The sequence below is a fragment of the Schistocerca gregaria genome, chromosome 8 (genome assembly GCF_023897955.1).
Source record: "Schistocerca gregaria isolate iqSchGreg1 chromosome 8, iqSchGreg1.2, whole genome shotgun sequence".
Lineage (NCBI taxonomy): Eukaryota > Metazoa > Arthropoda > Insecta > Orthoptera > Acrididae > Schistocerca > Schistocerca gregaria.
Genome location: NC_064927.1, coordinates 269,082,547 through 269,105,347, shown reverse-complemented (window position 1 = coordinate 269,105,347; position 22,801 = coordinate 269,082,547). Strand labels below are relative to the sequence as shown.

General features: G+C 42.8%; 1 protein-coding gene across 1 annotated transcript in view; it reads left to right on the top strand.

Annotated features, from left to right (window-relative positions):
- LOC126284614 (carboxylesterase 1C-like) overlaps nt 1-22,801 on the top strand; it is a 487,963-nt gene that overhangs the window by 170,231 nt on the left and 294,931 nt on the right. Inside the window, exon 4 of the mRNA XM_049983679.1 lies at nt 6,421-6,567. Within this exon, the coding sequence (XP_049839636.1) occupies nt 6,421-6,567 (147 nt within the window). The remainder of the gene's footprint in view (nt 1-6,420; nt 6,568-22,801) is intronic.

Genomic DNA, 22,801 nt, shown 5'->3' with positions numbered 1-22,801 from the left:
CGGTGAGGCCCGGTGCCAAGTCGGCGTTCCAAAACCTCCCAGAGGTATTCTATTATGATTCAGGTCAGGACTTTGTGCAGGCCAGTCCATTACAGGGATCTTATTTTCGTATAACCACTCCGCCACAGGCCGTGCATTATGAACATGTGTTAAAAGATGCACTCGCCATTCCCGAATTGCTCTTCAACAGTGGGCAGCAAGAAAGTGCATGTTCTGTGATAGTTCCACGCAAAAAAAACAAGGGATGCAAGCGCCCCCCATGAAAAACACAACCATATCATAACACCGCCACCGAATTTTACTGTTGGCACCACACACGCTGGCCGATGACGTTCACCGAGCACTCACCATACCCACACCCTGCCATCGGAGCGCCACATTGTGTACCGTGATTCGTCACCCCACACAACGTTTTTCCACTATCCAGTCGTGCAATGTTTAGGCTCTTTACACCAAGCGAGGTGTCGTTTCGCATTTACCGGCGTGATTTGTGACTTATGAGCAGCCGCTCGACTATGAAATCTACGTTTCCTCACCTTCTGCCTACATGTCATAGCACTTACTGTAGATCTAATGCAGTTTGGAATTCGTGTGTGATGGTCTGGATAGATGTCTGCCTATTACACATTACGACCCTCTTCAGCTGTCGGCGTTTTCTGTCAGACGAGGTCGGCCTGTACGCTTTTGTGTTGTACTTGTCCCTTCACCTTTCCACTTCACTATCGCTTCGGAAACAGTGGACATGGGGATGTTTCTGAGTGTTCAGCCGTGTGACACAAGTGACACTCAATCACCTGACCATGTTCGAAGTCGGTGAGTTCTGCGGAGCGCCCCTTTCTGCTCTCCCACGATGTGTAATGACTACTGAGGTCGCTGATATGGAGTAGCTGGCAGCACAATGCACCTAATATGAAAAACGTATGTTTTTGGTGGTGTCCGGAGACTTTGGATCACATAGTGTTCAAAAATGGTTTAAATGGCTCTGAGCACTATGGGACTTAACTTCTGATGTCATCAGTCTCCTAGAGCTTAGAACTACTTAAACCTAACTAACCTAAGGACGTTACACACATCCATACCCGAGGCAGGATTCGAACCTGCGACTGTAGCGGTCGCGCGGTTCCGGACTGTAGCGCCTAGGACCGGTCGGCCACCGAGGCCGGCTCACATAGTGTATATTGATAGCTTGCTATAAACATCACGACTGTCAAAACCTTCACGCACATGTGGAAATCGTTTGCCAGAGAGATATTAAAATCCTGAAGCAAACAGCATCATTCGGCCAAAGAAGCTTTCACTCACTTCCAAGAGCAACAGCATCGTTCTACAACGCAATCCTAATCGACATTTTAGGCTATTGGAGGAATGTATGCGCTAAAGCAAATTTGTATGCCGCGATTGGCTCTGAGTCCCTCAAGTGGGATGTTCAGCCGCCTCTTTGCAGTTTCTTTCAATTAGACATCGCTTCGGCGACTTGCCCCATTTTAACCTACCCCAGGGACCAACAGCTCAACGTGGACTCTGAACCAGGTGTGGTTCTGGCATATATTCACATCACTGAGAGGTGAAGGCCAGCATAAAGGCAAACAGAAATCTTCCTGTGCTTGTACAGGGAGTGGACAAAAATATGAAAACACAAAAACACGACACATTACTGTGCCTAATATGGTGTAGGGAACCCGTTGACATTCGAAACAGCTTCCAGTCGTCTCGAAATGGATAAATACAGTGATGCTGTATGGTTCTCTAGGGAATCTTATACCCCAGATCACATAAGACACAGATTGACCGTCCTTACGGCGGAACAGGCAACCGTAAAAATAGTTTTCCCGTCGGTCAACGGATGTTGCAGGCGATGCTACAATGCTAACTGACCTGTCCATGTCACGGAATTGACAACGCTGTATCTTCGGTGACGTGAATTACGCTGATTTGTGTTCAGCTAGAGCACTGCGCGCGAAATGCATTCGTCACACAGCTGACTGTAGCTCATGATCGGCTGTGGTTTTTCCCGAGTTTTCACTGGAAGAATGTAGATTAGCTCCTGTAATTCTACAAACCAAGTTTATTTCTACTGCAGTGATACTTCTCACAATCATATGCGAAATGAAATAAATGAAAAGTAACATACAACCATTTCTCGCGAGTTACTGTTGAAATGATGACTGTATTGCAGTCACATAGGCTTTACATTCGCCTTCCATGCCGTCTATTTCCTCTTTGTTATATAGCTTTTCTGATATGGAATAAGGTGATAAAAAAGATCTCCACGTGCAGATTAACACTATAAAGCTTTCAAAATCTTCTCAACATCTTTGTGAAATATGATCAGTTAATTTACTGTGAATAAGTTTAAGCAACAGATTTTGCTTCCTTTCTAAGTATTTCTGTAAGCGTTCTTAAGTATAACCACATTTTGAATTTGATTACTATTAGTTGTAAACCAATATAATTTCATGTACGCACTTAACAACGATATCATCGAAAAAAATAAAGAAAGGGCTGCCACCTTATATCAGAATATAAGATCGACAAAATTTAGACAGGATCGAATGCTTAGGGCTCTTTATTAATTCTTACTCGTAAGTAATTCATTGATTTACCTGGATTTAAAATCCACTTCCACAACCTTTCTTTATCTTTGGCGGGAAATCTGAACGTTTTTAGTTCAGGATTTGTCGGTCTACTCCTTCCACAGTTGACATATTCGCAGGCACACGGCATGACGACTCGATCCACTACCACCGATATGTCAGTAACAGCTGAATTCACAGACGCCAAACGGTGGAAAGCTGCATGAGTTCGGACGATGTTGCCACATATTTCAGAGAACGGAGTGCCATCTAGTAGTTGGTGCCACAAGTAAGGGTATGACGCTGTCGCTGCCTGGTGGCCGTTCCCTGACAAGGGTTGCCTGCTAGACCAAGCGATCGGGCAATCTGTTTCTTACGTGATCTTGGGTTTATACCATTGTTGTTGCAATGTAGTGGCCAGTTCAGATAACGACCATAGAGATGGATAGTGATCACGCACCCTTTTTTTCAAAGTAAACCACAAAGGCATAATAATATTGTGATCTGATTGCTGTGGAGGCCAGGACATCCTTGTGCTCACATAACCAATCCTGGATTGTGCGAGCGTTTAGAACAGGGGCCTTGTCGCCTTGGAACATAGCTTCACCATTGAGGAACAGGCATTGTACCATAACCTGGACCTTTTCTGTCAAAATTCTCACATAATCCTTGACAGTAATTTGACGTAGAAGAACAACGCTGGGGACATTGAATATCTTGATATGGCTGCTCTAATCATCGCCGAATCCCTGCCGTGTTTCACTCTTGGTATGTAAACGTGGGCAGAAGTTGGACACAGTGTGAAACAAGACTCATTAAACCAAATGACCTTCTTCCACTGCTTCATAGTCCAGGTTTATAGCTTCGACACACATTTTTCTGTTAAGGGAATTTGCATCACTGATAAGAGGTTTTGAAGTTCCAGCTCGCCATGCAATTCCCAGCTTATGAAGCGCCTTTCGCTTTGTTTTGGTGCTAACAGAATTCGCGAGTGCGACATTCAGTTCTGCAGTGACTTTGGTAGCTGTCGTCCTCTTACTTTTTCGTCACAATCCTCTTCAATGGCCGTTTGTCATGATCACTTAACATACACTTTCGTTCGCTGTGTGAATTACCAGATGATGAAACTTCCTGGCAGATTGAAACTGTGTGCCCGACCGAGACTCGAACTCGGGACCTTAGCCTTTCGCGGGCAAGTGCAGGCTCTTCGACACACAGAAAGAAATATACTCCTGCTTCTGACTGCCGTGTTCATGGAGAACAACACTGAGAAAGTTGCCTTTAGTCATACCAGCGTTACTGCCATTAGACGTAAGAGAGTTTGTATGTGTAAGGGATAGAAGGGAGGGAGGCGGGGCGAATACAATATTGGTTAAAAACTGACGAAAATGATAACGTGGAAGTGCTGGTGCGCACAAAATGTACATTGCAGAAAGAAATAAAGCCACAAATTGATTGAGAGTGGCATGAAATCTGGCTCAGGACAAAAACGTGGAAGGTAACTTAATAACTCCCCCTAACATAAAGCCGGCCGTTGTAGCCGAGCGGTTCTAGGCGCTTTAGTCTGGAACCGCGCTGCTGATACGGTCGCAGATTCGAATCCTGCCTAAGGCATGGATGTGTGTGATGTCCTTAGGTTAGTTAGGTTTAAGTAGTTCTAAGTCTAGGGGACTGATGACCTCAGATGTTAGGTTCAAAATGGTTCAAATTGCTCTGAGCACTATGGGACTTAACATCTGAGGCCATGACCTCAGATGTTAGGTTCAAAATGGTTCAAATGGCTCTGAGCACTATGGGACTTAACATCTGAGTCCATCAATCCCCTAGAACTTAGAACTACTTAAACCTAACTAACCTAAGGACATCACACACATCTGTGCCCGAGGCAGGATTCGAACCTGCGACCGTAGCGGTAGCGTAGTTCCCGACTGAAGCGCCTCGAACCGCTCGGCCACAGCGGCCAGCAGATGTTAAGTCCTATAGTGCTTAGCGCCATTTGAACCTAACATAAATGAAAAATCGAGGACGTCGTATTTCTCGTCGACCACAGGAGCAATAGACTATCTGTCGGAACATGGTCGATATCATAAATATATAATGAAAATACGCCAGCGCAGAACGCAAACCTGTGAATGTGGACCAATAGGCAAACACTGACCATATCATCTGAGTGCATACATATAAGGAAGATGCTACACAACAGCACAGGAACTTTGTAGGTAACACAGCAACGTGTAGGATAATACGGATTGAGGAGCTGTAGCACAAGCTGAACTTGCGGATAGGGAAAATATTAGCTTATAAACTTCAGATTTACAAGACCGAATGACAGGAAGGCGTACACCTTGCTAACGAGATGCAGTACGGCAGACAACTCTAGTACACAACGCCCTTTCGGAAGCTGTGACGAGATGATCCTTAGAGAGGATTTCCTGAGATTCTTGCAGCCATCTCTCCCCCAGTTTCTACACCTTAGCACAGCCCCTGTGAATATTGTGAGCACCCCAGGAACTAAAAATCCAGACCAATTGAGATAACAGTAGTGTAGTGTAGTGATGTTTAGTGCAGATTAGTGTTGTGGTTAGTATGTAGAGCTGTGTAGGATTATGAATTACCGATCTGTGATGTAGCAACGATGTTCAGTGCGAGCAGTGCAGTAGCATGTACCTTCCGGATTCCGGATGGGCATTTATCTACGTGCCAGAAACATGGAGTGATAAGCAGTTCATCTTTTCCTGAAAATTTAATTACGCTCTCTTTGTCTTTTCGCTGAGTCTTTCTCCATTTCTCTTTTTTCCTTTTCATTTTTACCCTCCTTATACAGCGCAGTGCTGAGATATATAAGTATATTTGAAATTTTATGTTGATATTTTGTGTTATATACGAAAGTACAATTTTATGTAGAACATTTGATCTGTTTCAGTACCTTGAACACAGGCTTAAAGAAAACAACAAATAAATAGATGCTAAATGTTGTTACATCTAGTGGCAGCAATACTGACTTACTCGCACTAGTGACAACTGCCCTCTAGTGGAAAAATAAAAACGAAACATCCTCCTATAATAACGCGGCATCACTAGATTGGGCGCCCTTGCGAGACTTTGGAGTTCGTCTGGGATTAGTGGTTGAGTGTGGCGATCAGGTCGACAAAGAATTAATTTTGAAAAATAAATAGTTTGATAGTGATAAGAAGAAATACTTGAGTCGCAATAATAGCTAAAAGTTCATAGGAAGTAATTTTGTCAAGCTCATTATGAAGCATCGTGAGTTATGAGATGTTTGAAGATCCCAGAGTGGTACGTTTGAAGATCCCAGAGTGATACATGAATGGCAGCCGTTAGTAGCACATGCGAAATCAATTTCTTTATAGACGATCACGAATGAAAGTTGAATCTTCGAATAAGGCGTAAACAATTTTGGATGAATATATTGATATATTCTTAACGGAACTGGATGATGGAAAGTGACAAATTTGGCTGTTCAAGATGAGTGATGCTGGACTGAGACAGACTGATCACACCCCATAAAATTGCTCTATGTTAAATGAAACTATACTTAAACTGAGTGACTTTTATCACTTCAGAACCATCGTTGAATGTAGTTCCCTACAAGCATCGGATGCAGTGTACAGGTTAGTTTGGGCATGTGGTTCAAACCTAGAGACAGCTGCGTATCTGGTGTAACAAACCCCTTTCACTCATCCGACAGCATGTTAGTGTGTGGCTGCTTTCCACGTCGAACTGCCTTTTTTTGTCACAGTTAATCATCTGGGCGGCATTGGATGAGCAGTTCACTACAAACATGCTCTTCTTCTGCAATTCAGTTCACGAAGTTCTTTGTTTTCAGCAACCGGTACGAATGACGTACGATGGTAACATTGACGCTACAAAGTGTGAAGAGACGCCCATTTGTATGCAGATACGTTGGAACCAAGACGACCAAGAACTCATCGGCAGTGAAGACTGCTTGTATCTTAACGTTTACGAACCAGAGGTGAGTTCTCCACTTTGATTCAAAATACATGGTGCGGCCTCTTTGATTTTTGCTGTTCCTCTTAAATTACTTCTGCTTGTAGTAATGGACCTCATGTAGTGCGCCAATTATACAGTGATGGTTTTTCGACTTAATCGGTTTACTATTTATAATTCAGTTACACTTGAGGGTGGCTTTCGCAACTTTACAATGAATAAATGGATTGGGTATTCGTTGTAGAAGTGTAAACAACTTACATAAATGTCTAATGTTAGAAACATGTATTTAAAAATGTATTGGAGCATGGCTAGTAACTTGATTACAATTTTCAAATTTCTGTAGCAAAATAATTGGTGTCTTTATCCGACTGATACTGAAATAATAAACTACTAATTAAGCAACATCTCTCATGGTCTTTGCTAGGATTTTTAATTGTCGTTACAGACAAAGAGGTCCTATAGACTATCAGTTTTCGATATTTTTCATACGTATAAGATCTGTTGAAGTTCAGTGCCCAGACATCAGTTTCTTAGTGCAGTATTATACACTTCTCAAAAATACACAAAATTGTCGGCTTCGAAGGTTTCCGAGTGCTGTTAAGAACAAAAATTTTCAAGATTTTTGATGTAGATCCCCATAGTTGATGGTGTAGCAATCTAGTCTTGTATTTAGGTCACTTGTTCGATTCTTGCTAAATGAAATTTTCATTTTCATTTCATTTTAAACAATTTTTTATCAAATTGTTTAATCACAAACTTTAATAAAATTAGAATCCTTTCACTTTTTAATCACTAACCCATGAAATGTGTGTATTCATCGTATGTCAAAAGTCTGATACGTTTTGTAATATCTGTCTAATCGATAAGTTTCGATATCTTCCGCGGATAAGCACTATTGACAGTCATATGAGTTGTCTGATAGAGAGAGAAAGGGATGTGATGTGAACACGGCATGTACAGTCAGAATAGAATATTTTCATAAGATTTGTGTTAATATGACTGTTTGTGTTGCGAATTTGTGTTGACTGAAGGTGAACAATAAGGAACTGGCGTTGCAGTCTAAGTTTGTGTTTGTTTCTTTCACGTCATTTTTAATAACTGAGATAATGTTACGAAGGGGAGTAAGCTAGTTTTAATACTAACTGCCTAGCTTACAAGCAAATTTTATCATAAACATACACTTTTCAATGCAGTTAGTAATCAATATAATCATAAAAGTAAATATATAATGTGCGTGCCGTTAAATCTCAGAAACGAGACTTGTTAGGATCTATCCCCCTTACGTGAAGATGGTTCCCGTTTTTACCTGAAGGGCATGGTTTTGAAGATATAAGGGCTGGGAAGTTCCGTCCTCTAGAAATATCTAGAACATTCAAGAGAATTCGAGCACATTCGAGTGGATTCGTGAGCAATCCACAACATTAAATAATGTTTGGAAATGTTTCACAGTGATTTGGGATGTTCTGAAACATTCAGGAAGATTCCAGAATTTTCGGGAACGTCTTAGATTATTGTGGAACATTCCACAACACTCTCGTATTTTGTGGAATGTTCTGGATCATTGTGGACCATTCGAAGCCTTCTGGTATGTTCTGGAATTCGCCGTTGGCGGGGCTACCCATTGGTAGGGGTAAATAAAACTAGATCCTTCGTGGGCTCGAACGTCAGTTTCTTATCAGTGACGAAAGGAGGAAGTGAAAAAAAGTAGTGCAGTGCAGAGAAATCTAATAAAGTTTGAAAGGTGTGTGAATTGTACTTAGTGTATTTGTTAATAAAAAGTTGATTTAGTTTATATTTTCGACAGTGTCCAAATGTAAAAGGAAAAGATCTTGCCAGTTCTGAAGCAAAACGGCGATAACAAATAGAACGGCAAAAAAACGAAACAGACGAAAAGCCCGAAGCACGTTTAAGTTCCCAACGAACGACAATGAGCACCGTGTGAAGCAGAGAAAGCGAAGAACAACGAAATGAACGAATTGAAGAATCAAGAATTGCCACTTAGTCTTACAGTAAAAGGCTGCAAAATCAAGCTGCCCATGAAACTATCACCCAACGAGAAACGCGGACGAGAAACACAAACACGTCGTAATCGGAAAAATGGATAACGTCTGCCAATTTTGCAACGCCAATAAATTCACTAGAAAAACACCAGGATTCTGTTGCATGAATAAAAAAATTCGGTTACCATCCGTGGAAGCACCTCCACAGGAATTTTTACATTACATGACGTGGAAAACTCCTGAATCAAAACACTTTCTTCAAAATATGAAAGCGTGCAACGCCTGCTTCCAAATGGCTTTTTTCGGTGTCACTTCGATCAGCACTAACAGAGATGAAATCTATTATGTCTTTTTTTTCATCCAAGTACAAATTTATTACAACATGGGATCATTACTACTGCTGTCTGACGAAGGCCATAAATTTATACAAGTATATTTCATCGGAAATTAAGAAACATAAATTGATCAACGACGCGCAAATATCGGTGGATTGAGGCGAGAAGTAGTCCAGTATGTACAGAGGATCTTATACAAATACAAAAACTGATTCACATATTGAAAACAGAACTAGACCGAATGATTTCTGATGACTATAAAGTTATAATTCGATACAACAAAAGACCATATGGAGAACACGAACGTCGATTTAATGCACCTCGGATAGACGAAGTCGGCATCGTAATTGTCGACAGTGAAAACGCAAGTTGTGACATAACTGAACAACGAAGAAAAGAAGGACTACAACTCACTGCAGAGACATATCGTTCATGTAATGCCCCCCCCCCCTCCAATATTCATTAATTTTGCTGCACGGAGAGGACTGATATCATTTTAATGTGAAACGAAACCAACCTGAAACAGGCTTAGAAACAAACAAAAAAGTCTTTTCCAAGTAGTTCTACGCTTACCGCTTAATGATGAGAGAAAAGAAACATGCAATCAATTTCTCAACCCTCGCCGTTTATTCCAACAATTCTTGGTAGATACGTATGCAAAAATAAAAGCAGAACGGATACTTTACATAAGACTGATTAGAAGAAACTACGCACGGAAGAATATTTCTACCTTCGAGATACGAATCGTAAATGACGGAAACATTGACGACATTGGAGTAGTGATAATCTTACCCTCATCATATACAGGAAGTGCGAGACACGTGCACGAATATACTCAAGGTGCCATGACCTACATAAGACCTCATCAAAACATTCACATGAAACTTTTAGTGGCCAGAAATCAAAGAACAACTAAGATACAGACAAGCCCCCATTCATCGACATGACGTAATAGCCCGAGTTTTCCGACAAAATCAAATGAGAGCTATTGAAGCCATCACATCTTTGGAACCGTTAGATGCTGGAAGTACATAATCGAATGGTAAAAACGAGGACTGTCTCACTCACACAATTTCATATGGCTAGACGAGAGAATTCATTCCATGGATGTCGACAAAATCATCCAAGCTGAATTTCCCAATCCACAAGAAGATCCGGAAGTGTACAACATAGTAGAGAGAAACTGTAGGGGCTTAAATCCAAATTCGCCATGTATGAGTGACGGAAAATGTACAAAAAATACCCAAAACCATACTTGGACGATACACAACCAGAAGTTGACGGCTATCCCCAGTACAGAAGACGATCACCCAAAAACGATGGCTTCAAAGCAAAAATGCGAATACGACGCAGTGATGAACTGGAAATAGATAATCAGTGGGTAATACTGTGTAACACACTACTTCCCAAAATGTCCCAAACGCGCATAAACGTAGAATACTACAACTCTGTGAAATCCATAAAATATATATGTAAGTATATGAAGAAAGTCAATGACATGACAGCATTTCAAGTAGACAAAGATAGCGAACAACAAACACAAACGACGAAATCCTCATGTACACTATGTAATTAAAAGTATCCGGCCACCTGGCTGAAAATGACTTACAAGTTCGTGGCGCCATCCATCGCTAATGCTGGAATTCAGTATGGTGTTGGCCCATTCTTAGCCTTGATGACAGCTTCCACTCTCGCAGGCATACATTCAATCAGGTGCTGGAACAAACGACGAAATCCTCATGTACACTATGTAATCAAAAGTATCCGGACACCTGGCTGAAAATGACTTACAAGTTCGTGGCGCCCTCCATCGCTAATGCTGGAATTCAGTGTGGTGTTGGCCCATCCTTAGCCTTGATGACAGCATCCAGTCTCGCAGGCATACGTTCAATCAGGTGCTGGAAGGTTTGTTGGGGAATGGCAGCCCATTCTTCACGGAGTACTGCACTGAGGAGAGGTATCGATGTCAGTCGGTGAGGCTTGGTACGAAGTTGACGTTCCAAAACATCACAAAGGTACTCTATAGGATTTAGGTCAGGATTCTGTACAGGCCAGTCCCTTACAGGGATGTTATTGTCGTGTAAACTCTCCGCCACAGGCCGTACATTATGGACAGATGCTCGATCATGTTGAGAGATGCAATCGCCATCCCCGAATTACTCTTCAACAGTGGGAAGCAAGAAAGTGCTTAAAACATCAGTGTAGGCATGTGTTGTGATAGTGCCACCCAAAACAACAAAGGGTGCAAGCCCCCTCCCTGAAAAACACAACCATACCACAACACCACCACCTCCGAATTTTACTGTTGGCACTACACACGCTGGCAGATTTCGTTCACCAGGGATTCGCCATACCCACACCCTGCCATAGGATCGCCACATTGTGTACCGTGATTCGTCCCCCCGCACGATATTTTTCCACTGTTCAATGTCCAATTATTAGGCTCCTTACACCAAGCGAGGCGTCGTTTGGCGTTCACCGGCGTGATTTGTGGCTTATGGGCAGCCTATCGACCATGGAATCCAAGTTTTCTCACCTCTCGCTTAACGGTTGTAGTACTTGCAGTGAAACCTGATACAGTTTGGAATTCATGTGTGATGGTCTGGATAGATGTCTGCCTACTACACATTAAGACCCTCCTCAACTGTCGGTCGGCCTGTACGCTTTTGAGGTGTACGTGTCCTTTCACGTTTCCACTTCACTATCGCATCGGAAACAGTGGACCTAGGTATATTGATGAGTGTGGAAATCACGCGTACAGACGTATGACACAAGTGACACCCAGTCACCTGACACGTTCGAAGTCCGTGCTCTCACATGACTACTGAGGTCGCTAACATGGAGTACCTGTCAGTAGGTGTCAGCATCTAATATGAAAAATGTATGTTTTTGAGGTGCCCGGATACTTTTGATCACATGGTGTATCAAATGGGAAGCTGAATCAACAATAACGAAGCAGCCTCGCGGATTATTTGTATTTCTACACACGAACGGGATCCCTCTATACAACAGCTAGCAGTACAAATGGAGAATGGACAGAGAGTTTGCTTCACAAAGGACACTGCCAGAAAAACTGCAAGCGAACCGCCTCAGAACTCTATATTAACAGCTTTTCTCCAACTGTGCCAAACGGATCCATTCGCGAAAACATTACTGTATGTCGACGTCCCTACCTATTATAAGTGGAACACAACAAGAAAAACCTTTCAACGACGAAAACATGGAACTCCAGTAGAAGTTAATCCACGAAACATGAAAACTGGCGCACTAGGGCGAGTTACGCCGTACATCCGAACAACGCCAAATGTTTCTATCTGCGGAAGTTACTATACGAAATATGGGGATCAAAAAGTTTCACAGATCTCAAGACTGTTGACGAATACCTATGCCACATGTACGGAGAAACATGCCAACGCTTATGACTACTTGAAAACGACAACCACTGGGAATTAACACTCACAATCTCAGCTGAACAAATGAGAGACTTATCCGCCCTAATTCTAACAACATGTAAGCCATCGAGTCCAAAACAGCTATGGGATTCCTTCAAAGAGAGTATGAGTGATGACATACTGTACCAAATCAGACAAGCTAATCCTGAACTTCTGATCGTATTTAACGACGACATCGTCAATGAAGCACTCATTTGCTTAGAATATAATGCTTAGCAATAAACAACCAGATCATAGTACAACGTGGGATGCAAGAACCACGAAAAGATACTATCACTGTGCTAAACTTAACAAAATGCAAAGGAAAAAAGCTACAACATCAACAAAATACTTCAATACATTGCTCAGAACAAACCATTTCTCACTGACAATCCAAAGGAAATATGCAACGTTATCATGGACCGGATTGACAACACTGGTGGAATTACACTACTGGCCATTAAAATTGCTACACCACGAAGATGACGTGCTACAGACACGAAATTTTACCGACAGGAAGAAGATGCTGTGATATGCAAATGATTAGCTTTTCAGAGCATTCACACAAGGTTGGCGCCGGCGACACCTACAACGTGCTGACATGAGGAACGTTTCCTACCGATTTCTCATACACAAACAGCAGTTGTGCATCGCCTGGTGAAACGTTGTTGTGATGCCTCGTGTAAGGAGGATAAATGCGTACCATCACGCTTCCAACTTTGATAAAGGTCGGATTGTAGCCTATCGCGATTGCGCTTCATCGTATCGCGACATTTCTGCTCGCGTTGGTCGAGATCCAATAACTGTTAGCAGAATATGGAATCAGTGGTTGGGTTCAGGAGGATAATGCGGAACGCCGTGCTGGATCCCAACGGCCTCGTATCACTAGCAGTCGAGATGACAGGCATCTTGTCCGCATGGCTGTAACGGATCGTGCAACCACGTCTCGATCCCTGAGTCAACAGATGGGGACGTTTGCATGACAACAACAGTTCGACGAGGTTTGCAGCAGCATTGACTATCAGCTCTGAGACCATGGCTGCGGTTACCCTTGACGCTGCATCACAGACAGAAGCGCCTGCTATGGTGTACTCAACGACGAACCTGGGTGCACGAATGGCAAAACGTCATTTTTTCAGATGTATCTAGGGTCTGTTTACAGCATCATGATGGTCGCATCCGTGTTTGGTGGCAATGCGGTGAACGCACAATGGAAGCGTGTATTCGTCATCGCCATACTGGCCTATCAGCCGGCGTGATGGTATGGGGTACCATTGGTTATATGTCTCGGTCACGTCTAGTTCGCATTGACGGCACTTTGAACAGTGGACGTTACATTTCAAATGTGTTACGACCTGTGGCTCTACCCTTCATTCGATCCCTGCGAAACCCTACATTTCTGCAGGATAATGCACGAGCGCATGTTGAAGGTCCTGTACGGGCCTTTCAGGATACAGAAAATATTCGACTGCTGCCCTGACCAGCACATTCTCCAGATCTCTCACCAACTGAAAACGTCGGTCAATGGTGGCCGAGCAACTGGCTCGTCACAATACGCCAGTCACTACTCTTGATGAACTGTGGCATCGTGTTGAAGCTGCATGGGCAGCTGTACCTGTACAAGCCATCCAAGCTCTGTTTGACTCAATGCCCAGGCGTATCAAGGCTGTTATTATGGCCAGAAGTGGTTGTTCTGGGTACTGATTTGTCAGGATCTGTGCACCCAAATTGCGTGAAAATGTAATCACATGTCAGTTCTAGTATAATATATTTGTCCAATGAATACCCGTTTATCATCTGCACACCCGGCGGCATCGGGAAAACGCTTCTAAAAAAAGTATATTTCTGGCGGAAATACGTGCTAAAGAATACATCACACTTGCACTTGCATCATCTGACATTGCAGCCACATTTATGGAAGGAGGACGAAATGCCTATTCCACCCTCCAACTACTGTTGAATATAGCCGAAGAACAATTCCCGGTATGTAAAATCTCGAGAGCCTCTGGACTGGGTGAACTTCTAAAACAAGCTAAAATTATCCTCTGGCACGATTGCACAATGGCACGTAAAAAATCACTCGAAGCCATGGACAGAACGCCACAAGACTTGCGACGGAACTCTGAAGTGATGGGAGGAGTTGTACTTACAATCTCAGGAGATTTTCGACAAACACTTCTAATTATTCTCGAGTCAACACCAGCAGACGAGATCAATGCATGCTTAAAAAAATCCCACTCATACAAATACTGTGACTAACAAGAAATATGAGAATTGAACTATCGAAAGACGAAACAACAGCACAATATGCTCAACAACTTTTACAAACAATCGAAGCAAATATCCTACTGGCTACACGACCGGTCTCATTAAACTCGACACTGATCTCTTCTGCAACATAGCCACTGTTGGAAACGAACTCATCGACCCAATTTATCCAAACATTGTTCACAGCTGTACTAGTCTGGACTGGCTATTTGAAAGGGCAATTTTGGCATCTAAATATAATATTGTAGACGACGTCAACTTTAATACTCAAAAGAAAATTCCCGGTGAAGAGAGACGGTACAACTCCATCCACAGGATGGTAATGGCTGAAGAAAGTATGAACTTGCCTACAGAATTTCTAAACTTTTTGCAAGCACCAGGAATTCTATTACACTGTCTTCGACATAAAATTGGATGTCCGATCATACTACTCAGAAATCTCAATGTGGGAAGAGGCAACGTATTTTTTGACCCTTTTAGGAAGGTACACTCTCGCAACTTTAACAGTAAACAACATCATGATGCAGAGCGCCTCTCTTGCAGCGTCTGCCACTGCAGTTGGCTTAGCATCTCTGTGACGCTTTCGCGCTTACTAAATGATGCTACAACGAAACGTGGTGTTCTTCTTTGGATCTTTTCTATTTCTTCTCTCAGTTCTACCTGGTATACATAAAAATAAAATTAGAGAGATTCAAACCCACGTGGAGGTTTACCATAATCGTTCTTTTTGCGAAACATTCGCAACTGTAAAGGAAAAGGGGGAAATGGCAGTGGTACAGTGAGCACAGAATGCAGGGTGAAAAGTATTTAAACCGATAAACTCTGGGAGGTTGTAGCGGACATCAAAACAAATATTTTTCCCTAATGTCATTTTTTCCTATGAGGATTATTTAAACCGGTGGAGGCCGTATTACGCTCTTTAGTTGTTAGAGGCCGTATTACGATCATCAGTTGTTGGAGGGCATATTACGCTCTTCAGTTGTAGGCTACTGCTGTCCACCAGTGTAGTAGTGCATTGTCTCTGTTTACGAATGTAGCGATACACCTGGAGTGAGTTCACTGATATGGTTGGTGCGTACTACGTAGCGCACCACAACGGACGAGTTGCACAGCGGGTTTATCAACAACAATGTCCTGATCGCCGTATCCCGCATTATACGACCTTTGCTGCTGTGTACCAACGTCTGCGTGAGGCCGGGTCATTTAGCAGATTACCTGGATAGGGACGCCGTCGCGCGGTAAAACCGCTGCAATTTGAGGAAGCGTGTGGAGCGGGATCCTTCAATCAGTACTCGTGAAATTGCACGTAACATGGGTACGAATCAGACGAATGTAAGAAAAGTCCTTCGGGAGCAATTGTTACGTCCACAACCTGGAACCAGTTTATTATTCACCCAGAGCATAGTTTTCGCATTGGTACCTGGAACAGTGTGAAATGCATCCTACATTTCCATCCTCTGTGTTGTTTACCGATGAAGCAACGTTCGGGCGTGATGGAGTCATCATGCACAATTCGCATGTTTGGAGTGAGGATAACCCATATGCCGCAGTTACCAGCGCTCATCAAGTGCGGTTCTTCGTTAATGTGTGGGTCGGTGTTGTTGGGGACTGTTGAATTGGGCCGTATCTGCTACCTAGGCCATTAAATGGCAGGCATTATTACAGTTTTCTCGCCAGAGCATTGCCAGAATTGCTGGAAGACGTCCCGCTCCCTACAAGACAACGCATATGGTTCCAACATGACGGGACGCCGGCACATTTCAGTTGTTTTGTGTGTCGATTCCTGGACCGACGGTTCCCACAAACGTGGATTGTCAGATGTGGTCCTGTACCATTGCTTGATCGATCCCCAGATATGTCCCCTCTGGACTTTTTGTGTGGAGAGAGATGCGCAACCTTGTTTACGCAGCCCCTGTTGCATCAGAAGAGGATCTGGTTGCCGGGTTGTAGCAGCAGCAGGAACAATTCAAGGATACTCCTGGGATTTTTGCCTGTGTCAGACAGAACATGATCCGACCGTGTAACCTTTGTTTACGTGTTAATAGAGGCAGTTTTGAAAATGAAATTGGGCTGTGTTAATGTGTTGTCTCTTGGTCATAAAAAAGGGAAAGGTATTTGTTGGTTTAATTAATTTGCCGTCAGAGAAATCTTCCTCTACCGGTTTGTATACTTCTCATAGGAAAAAAATGACATTAGGGAAAAATATTTGCTTTGATGTCCCCTACAACCTCCCAGAGTTTGTCGGTTTAAATACTTTTCACCCTGTATGTAGCCGGTAGATACGCAGTTGGGAAGGCAAGCGTGGGGCGAGGGGTGTTGGTGGGAGTTGAGGGCAAGCGGGGCAAGAGGTCAGTACACTCCAGAGAAGAAATGCCGAGTGCTGGAGGGAAAGTGCCACCCTAAACTGAAGCCTAGGCTCACATTTTTGTACATGTTAAGTGGAACACTTCCATGCCTACCCTGACATGGTGACCATCCAAAAAGCTCTACTGTCACGTATACTTTGGTTAGTATCTTAAAAGAATTCTACTGTAAATGCAAAAAAAAAAAACCAGCAGTTTATTTTCATCTGACTTGCTGACCATTTGTAACGTTCAGAGGGACGTCATGAGTGACGAATTTTGAGTAAAACCTACATTTCTCTTGTTTCCATGTTAAAATTTGGCCGGCCGCGGTGGTCTCGCGGTTCTAGGCGCGCAGTCTGGAACCGTGCGACTGCTACCGTCGCAGGTTCGAATCCTGCCTCGGGCATGGATGTGTGTGATGTCCTTAGGTTAGTTAGGTTTAAGTAGTTCTAAGTTCTAGGGGACTGATGACCACAGCAGTTGAGTCCCATAGTGCTCAGAGCCATTTGAACCATTTTGTTAAAATTTGCTTCTTTTGCCATAATACAGCGGAGTTTACACAGTGTCACCTCGCCATGAGGCACACACAATTACGAGAGAATTTTGAAACAGTGGTTTATTAAGTGTGCAAGTGTATACAAATAAGGTTACCAGATTGTGAAAAAGCGCATCATCAGAACGAAAATAAATGTCATGTCTTCGCGTAGGTTGCTCCAAAACCTGTAGCATTTCTCATTTCACCAGCTATTGACAGATTTAAATTCTATTGCTTCATCACAAAAAATCTGTTAGTGGAATAATGCGGTAGATAATGAAGATTCATAAAACAACCATATGGCAGAGTACTCGCCTCTTTGCGTACTGTCATTTTCCTAAATTATTTCAAACCTTTTACGAGATATGAGGAGTATTGTAGGTATTTACTACTGGACTTATCTCTGATACATGCAACCGCAAACGACTGCACCACAGGGAATCAGTTTTCTTGAGACGGGTGACACATAGAGGCCTCCGCCAAAGTCTAGAGAAAAATTCAATGTGTTAGCTAAATTTCATATGCAACAACATATTATGTAATATGCACCAAACGTAAAATCAAGTTGATCTCTATTTTTCATTGCAAACGTTTTCGAATTTCGCGTAGTGCCTTACATAAACGCAAATGTCACAATAACTATTACCATTAACGAAATAATGGTCACGTCATCATGAACCTGACGTAAGTAACGAAAAAATGATTTTTTAATGGAGTAGTTTCTGTTAAAATCGTTTGAGAAAGATTACAGGGCATGCGCCTCGATTCTGTCTTCGCAGCGCTTCACCAACCAGCCAAAAGCAGGCAGATAGTGTCAACTTCCCCTTTTGCACAAACGCGTGAACTCGTCTTGCGCTTCAGACGAAAACTGGTCGGTGCACACTGTTCACCATATTCAGTCTGAACTCTACACAACGCACCTTCCGCCACACACCATAAGATGGTTTGCAGAACATAAATGTAGATGTAGTACTATGCTCTCCCAATAATAGTAATAGTAATAATAATAACAATAATAATAATAATAAACTCACAAAGGAATTACAGACATGGGCTGCAAGTGGGCATTTATTGAAATCAATGGGGAAAGCTGAAAATATATGCCGGACTTGGATTTGAGCGCAGGTCTCCTGCTTATTGCGCAGATACTCTGTGCACTGAACCATCTGGCCACAGTGTTCATTGCAACTGCACGGATTACCCTAGCAAGTCTCCCATCAGACCCAAATTCTCATCTTATCCACACGATACTAATGTAGTGCCTCTTGCCCATTGTCCTCATTACTCATGGCATTTTACCAATTCTTGTAACAGTTCAAGCGTATGTGGTGTCCGTTCTTTTGGAGATGTCCAAAAGAACAGACGTCACACTTATAAATAATAAACATATTAACAACCTAATAAACTGTGACGAATGTTTCAGTTTAAACAAGACTTGGAATCTGACACTCAGTTCATTATCTCTTAGGTAGTCTCAACCACCAGTCATGGAAAGCACTTTGAGAATGTGTGTTTCACGGAATAATCGAGTGGGATTTCAAAACCAATGAGCATCAAAGCATGTAGCAGTCGCCAGGAGTCGAGCTCAACTATAAATAAAAACTTAAAACCACTTCAAAATCTGGATGGAGTTCAAGCAGTGAGTGCAGATATCGACACACACCATAGTACCAGAAAAAGGCCAGATTGGTGGTCGAAATATTGTGCATAAAATGGAATCATCGTTATGGCTGTACACTCAGAAACATACCATTAATGAACATACATGTCCAAAAGAACAGACACCTCGTGTATCTGTGACACATATTACATAAGCTGGAGGGGAAGAGTGGAAAGGAAGGGGAAGGAAGTTATGAGTTGCATCGAGACTTTCTGCAGAATCAGCAGCGATTAGTGAAAACGTGTGCAGAACTGGGACTTCGACCTTGGTCTCCTGCTTTCTATGCAGTTGCCTTAACCACTGTACCGGCGCCCGAAAACGAAACAAACCAACCACTGTGCCACTTGGACACAGTGTTTATCGAAAAAGTCGCGGTCCGTCTCGGCGCGCTCCCCGCCCACTCACATTCCTACCCAGCGTCACCTGTCCATAGTCCCTGTTCATGACCCCCATGCTAGCTTGTCGCTGGTGGTCGAACGTAAATGTGCATCCGCACTGAAAGTTGCGGATTCATTGTCCGTCTTGGTGAATCATTTACATAAATGTGTGGTGTCTGTTCTTTTAGACATATCCAAAAGAAAAGACACCTTGCATTCATACACTACTGGCCATTAAAATTGCTACACCACGAAGATGACCTGCTACAGACGCAAAATTTAACCGACAGGAAGATGATGCTGTGATATGCAAATGATTACCTTTTCAGAGCATTCACACAAGGTTGGTGCCGGTGACGACACCTACAACGTGCTGCCAGGAGGAAAGTTTCCAGCCGACTTCTCATACACAAACAGCAATTGACCGGCGTTGCCTGGTGAAACGTTGTTGTGATGCCTCGTATAAGGACGAGAAATGTGTACCATTACGCTTCCGACTTTTGATAAAGGTCGGATCGTAGCCTATCGCGATTGCGGTTTATCGTATCGCGACATTGCTGCTCGCGTTGGTCGAGATCCAATGACTGTTAGCAGAATAAGGAATCGGTGGGTTAAGGAGGGTAATACGGAACGCCGTGCTGGATCCCAATGGCCTCGTGTCACTAGCAGTCGAGATGACAGGCATCTTATCCGCATGGCTGTAACGGATCGTGCAGCCACTTATCGATCCCTGAGTCAACAGATGGGGACGTTTGGAAGACAACAACCATCTGCACGAACAGCTCGACGACGTTTGCAGCAGCATGGACTATCAGCTCGGAGACCCTGACTGCGGTTACCCTTGACGTTGTATCACAGACAGGAGCGCCTGCGATGGTGTACTCAACGACGAACCTAGGTTCACGAATGGCAAAACGTCATTTTTTCGGATGAATCCAGGTTCTGTTTCCAGCATCATGATGGTCGCATCCGTGTTTGGCGACATCGCGGTGAACGCACATTGGAAGCGTGTATTCGTCATCGCCATACTGGCGTATCACCCGGCGTGATGGTATGGGGTGCCATTGGTTACACGTCTCGGTCACGTCTTGTTCGCATTGACAGCATTTTGAACAGTGGACGTTACATTTCAGATGTGTTACGACTTGTGACTCTATCCTTCATTCGATCCCTGCGAAACCCTACATTTCAGCAGGACAATGCACGAGCGCATGTTGCAGGTCCTGTACGGGCTTTTCTGGATACAGAAACTGTTCGACTGCTGCCCTGGCCAGCAGATTCTCCAGATCTCTCACCAATTGAAAACGTCTGGTCAATGGTGGCCGAGCAACTGGCTCGTCACAATACGCCAGTTACTACTCTTGATGAACTGTGGTATCGTGTTGAAGCTGCATGGGCAGCTGTACCTGTACACGCTATCCAAGCTCTGTTTGACTCAATGCCCAGGCGTATCAAAGCCGTTATGACGGCCAGGGTGGTTGTTCTGGGTACTGATTTCTCAGGATCTATGCACCCAAATTGCGGGAAATTGTAATTGCATCTCAGTTCTAGTATAATATATTTGTCCAATGAATACCCGTTTATCATCTGCATTTTTTCTTGGTGTAGCAATTTTAATGGCCAGTAGTGTATAATATGTGATAATCCCATTTTCATTTTGAGTGTGCAGCCATGTGTTGACTCCAATTTGCCATTGATCCCGCTTAACATACCGATGCGTCTGATATCATTAGTTCCTTCCCTCTCCTTTACATAGATTTCTTGGTTTCATACCGGGAAAATTAAGTCTATTACATTATGGACACTGACTAAAAAACGATTGTGTGTCCCATCTTAGTATATTCCTCACGTTTGTGGACCCATGCCAAATAGGGCTAACAGGGTTGAACGTATACAAAGGAGGTCAGCACAAAAGGTCACAGGTTTGTTAGACTCATGGCAGAGCGTCAAAGATATGCTGAATAACCTGAATTGACTGAAACTTGAAGGTGGACGTCAATTATCTTGTGACAGGCTATTTACGAATTTTCAAGAACCAGTAACTGAAGAATATAGGAATTAACTATACCCATTATCGTTCACTTAGAGACTGTGACGACAACACGCACTAAAGCATTTAAAGTCATGCTCCCCGCAGTCCATATGCCAATGAAACAAAATGAAACCATTACATGAAAGAAAGGCGAATTTATCGGATATTTGTCGACGTGCGGTGCGGTGCTAACTTTCAACTGTAATGTTCGTCTTGCTGGAGATTTTCAGTTGTTTATAATCTGCCTGTAAACGTGCTCTCGTGTGTGTGTGAAAAGCTCTTGCAATAAAGCTTTACACTGAGTATGTTATACATTATTTTACGCTTGCTACATTTTATGTTACAGATGCTACAACAAAGTTGGCAGTTCTCATACTACATTGCTAAACAGTAAGCGTAGAAAATATCAACACAAAAGTAAGAGTTAATGATGAATAGAATTAAATGAAATTATCTATTTGCAAGAATAGAAAAATGAAAATGAAACGCTACATTAAAAGCCTATGCGCACTAGGATTCTTATGCGTCATTTGCTATGCAGGTGTCATAATATATCTCAGTTAATGTCTACACTGAGTGAGATCGTTTCTTCATTTTTATTTGCTTCACCTGTTGCCATTAAACTACTCTACCTTTATCACTTTAGCGTGAATAGCTTTAATCTTTCTCTTAACGTGTATTGAACCACCATAATCACATACCTTTCTTGTAGTCTATGTATCTTACGTGTAGGGGAGGATATTGTACCTGGGTGATAGTGTACCTAGCAACACATATTACCTTGCTGGTATTTCAGTCTAGTGACTGGGTTTAAAAGCACTTGAAGGAATGCACAAAAGAAACTGTCATAAACATGTTCTGGTATTTTGTATTGTTTTTGGTGCTGTGGGACGTGATGATGTGTTTTGCACAGCGTTTGTAAATGTTACGAGTTCTACCTATTTAAGAGCTGTATAATTTATTAAAGCTATTTGCACGTTTTCTGCCATGGAACATGTGATACTTGCAAATGAACTTAGTTCCTTTGATGTCATAGTAATTTTCCCTGTCTTTAAAACGGAAATTTGTGTTAGTTGCCGATGATTTTAACCTCTAACTAGTTTTTGAGAATAGTTCTTACTAGAATGAGATTTTCACTCTGCAGCGGAGTGTGCGCTGATATGAAACTTCCTGGCAGATTAAAACTGTGTGCCCGACCGAGACTCGAACTCGGGACCTTTGCCTTTCGCGGGCAAGTGCTCTACCAACTGCTCAGTTGGTAGAGCACTTGCCC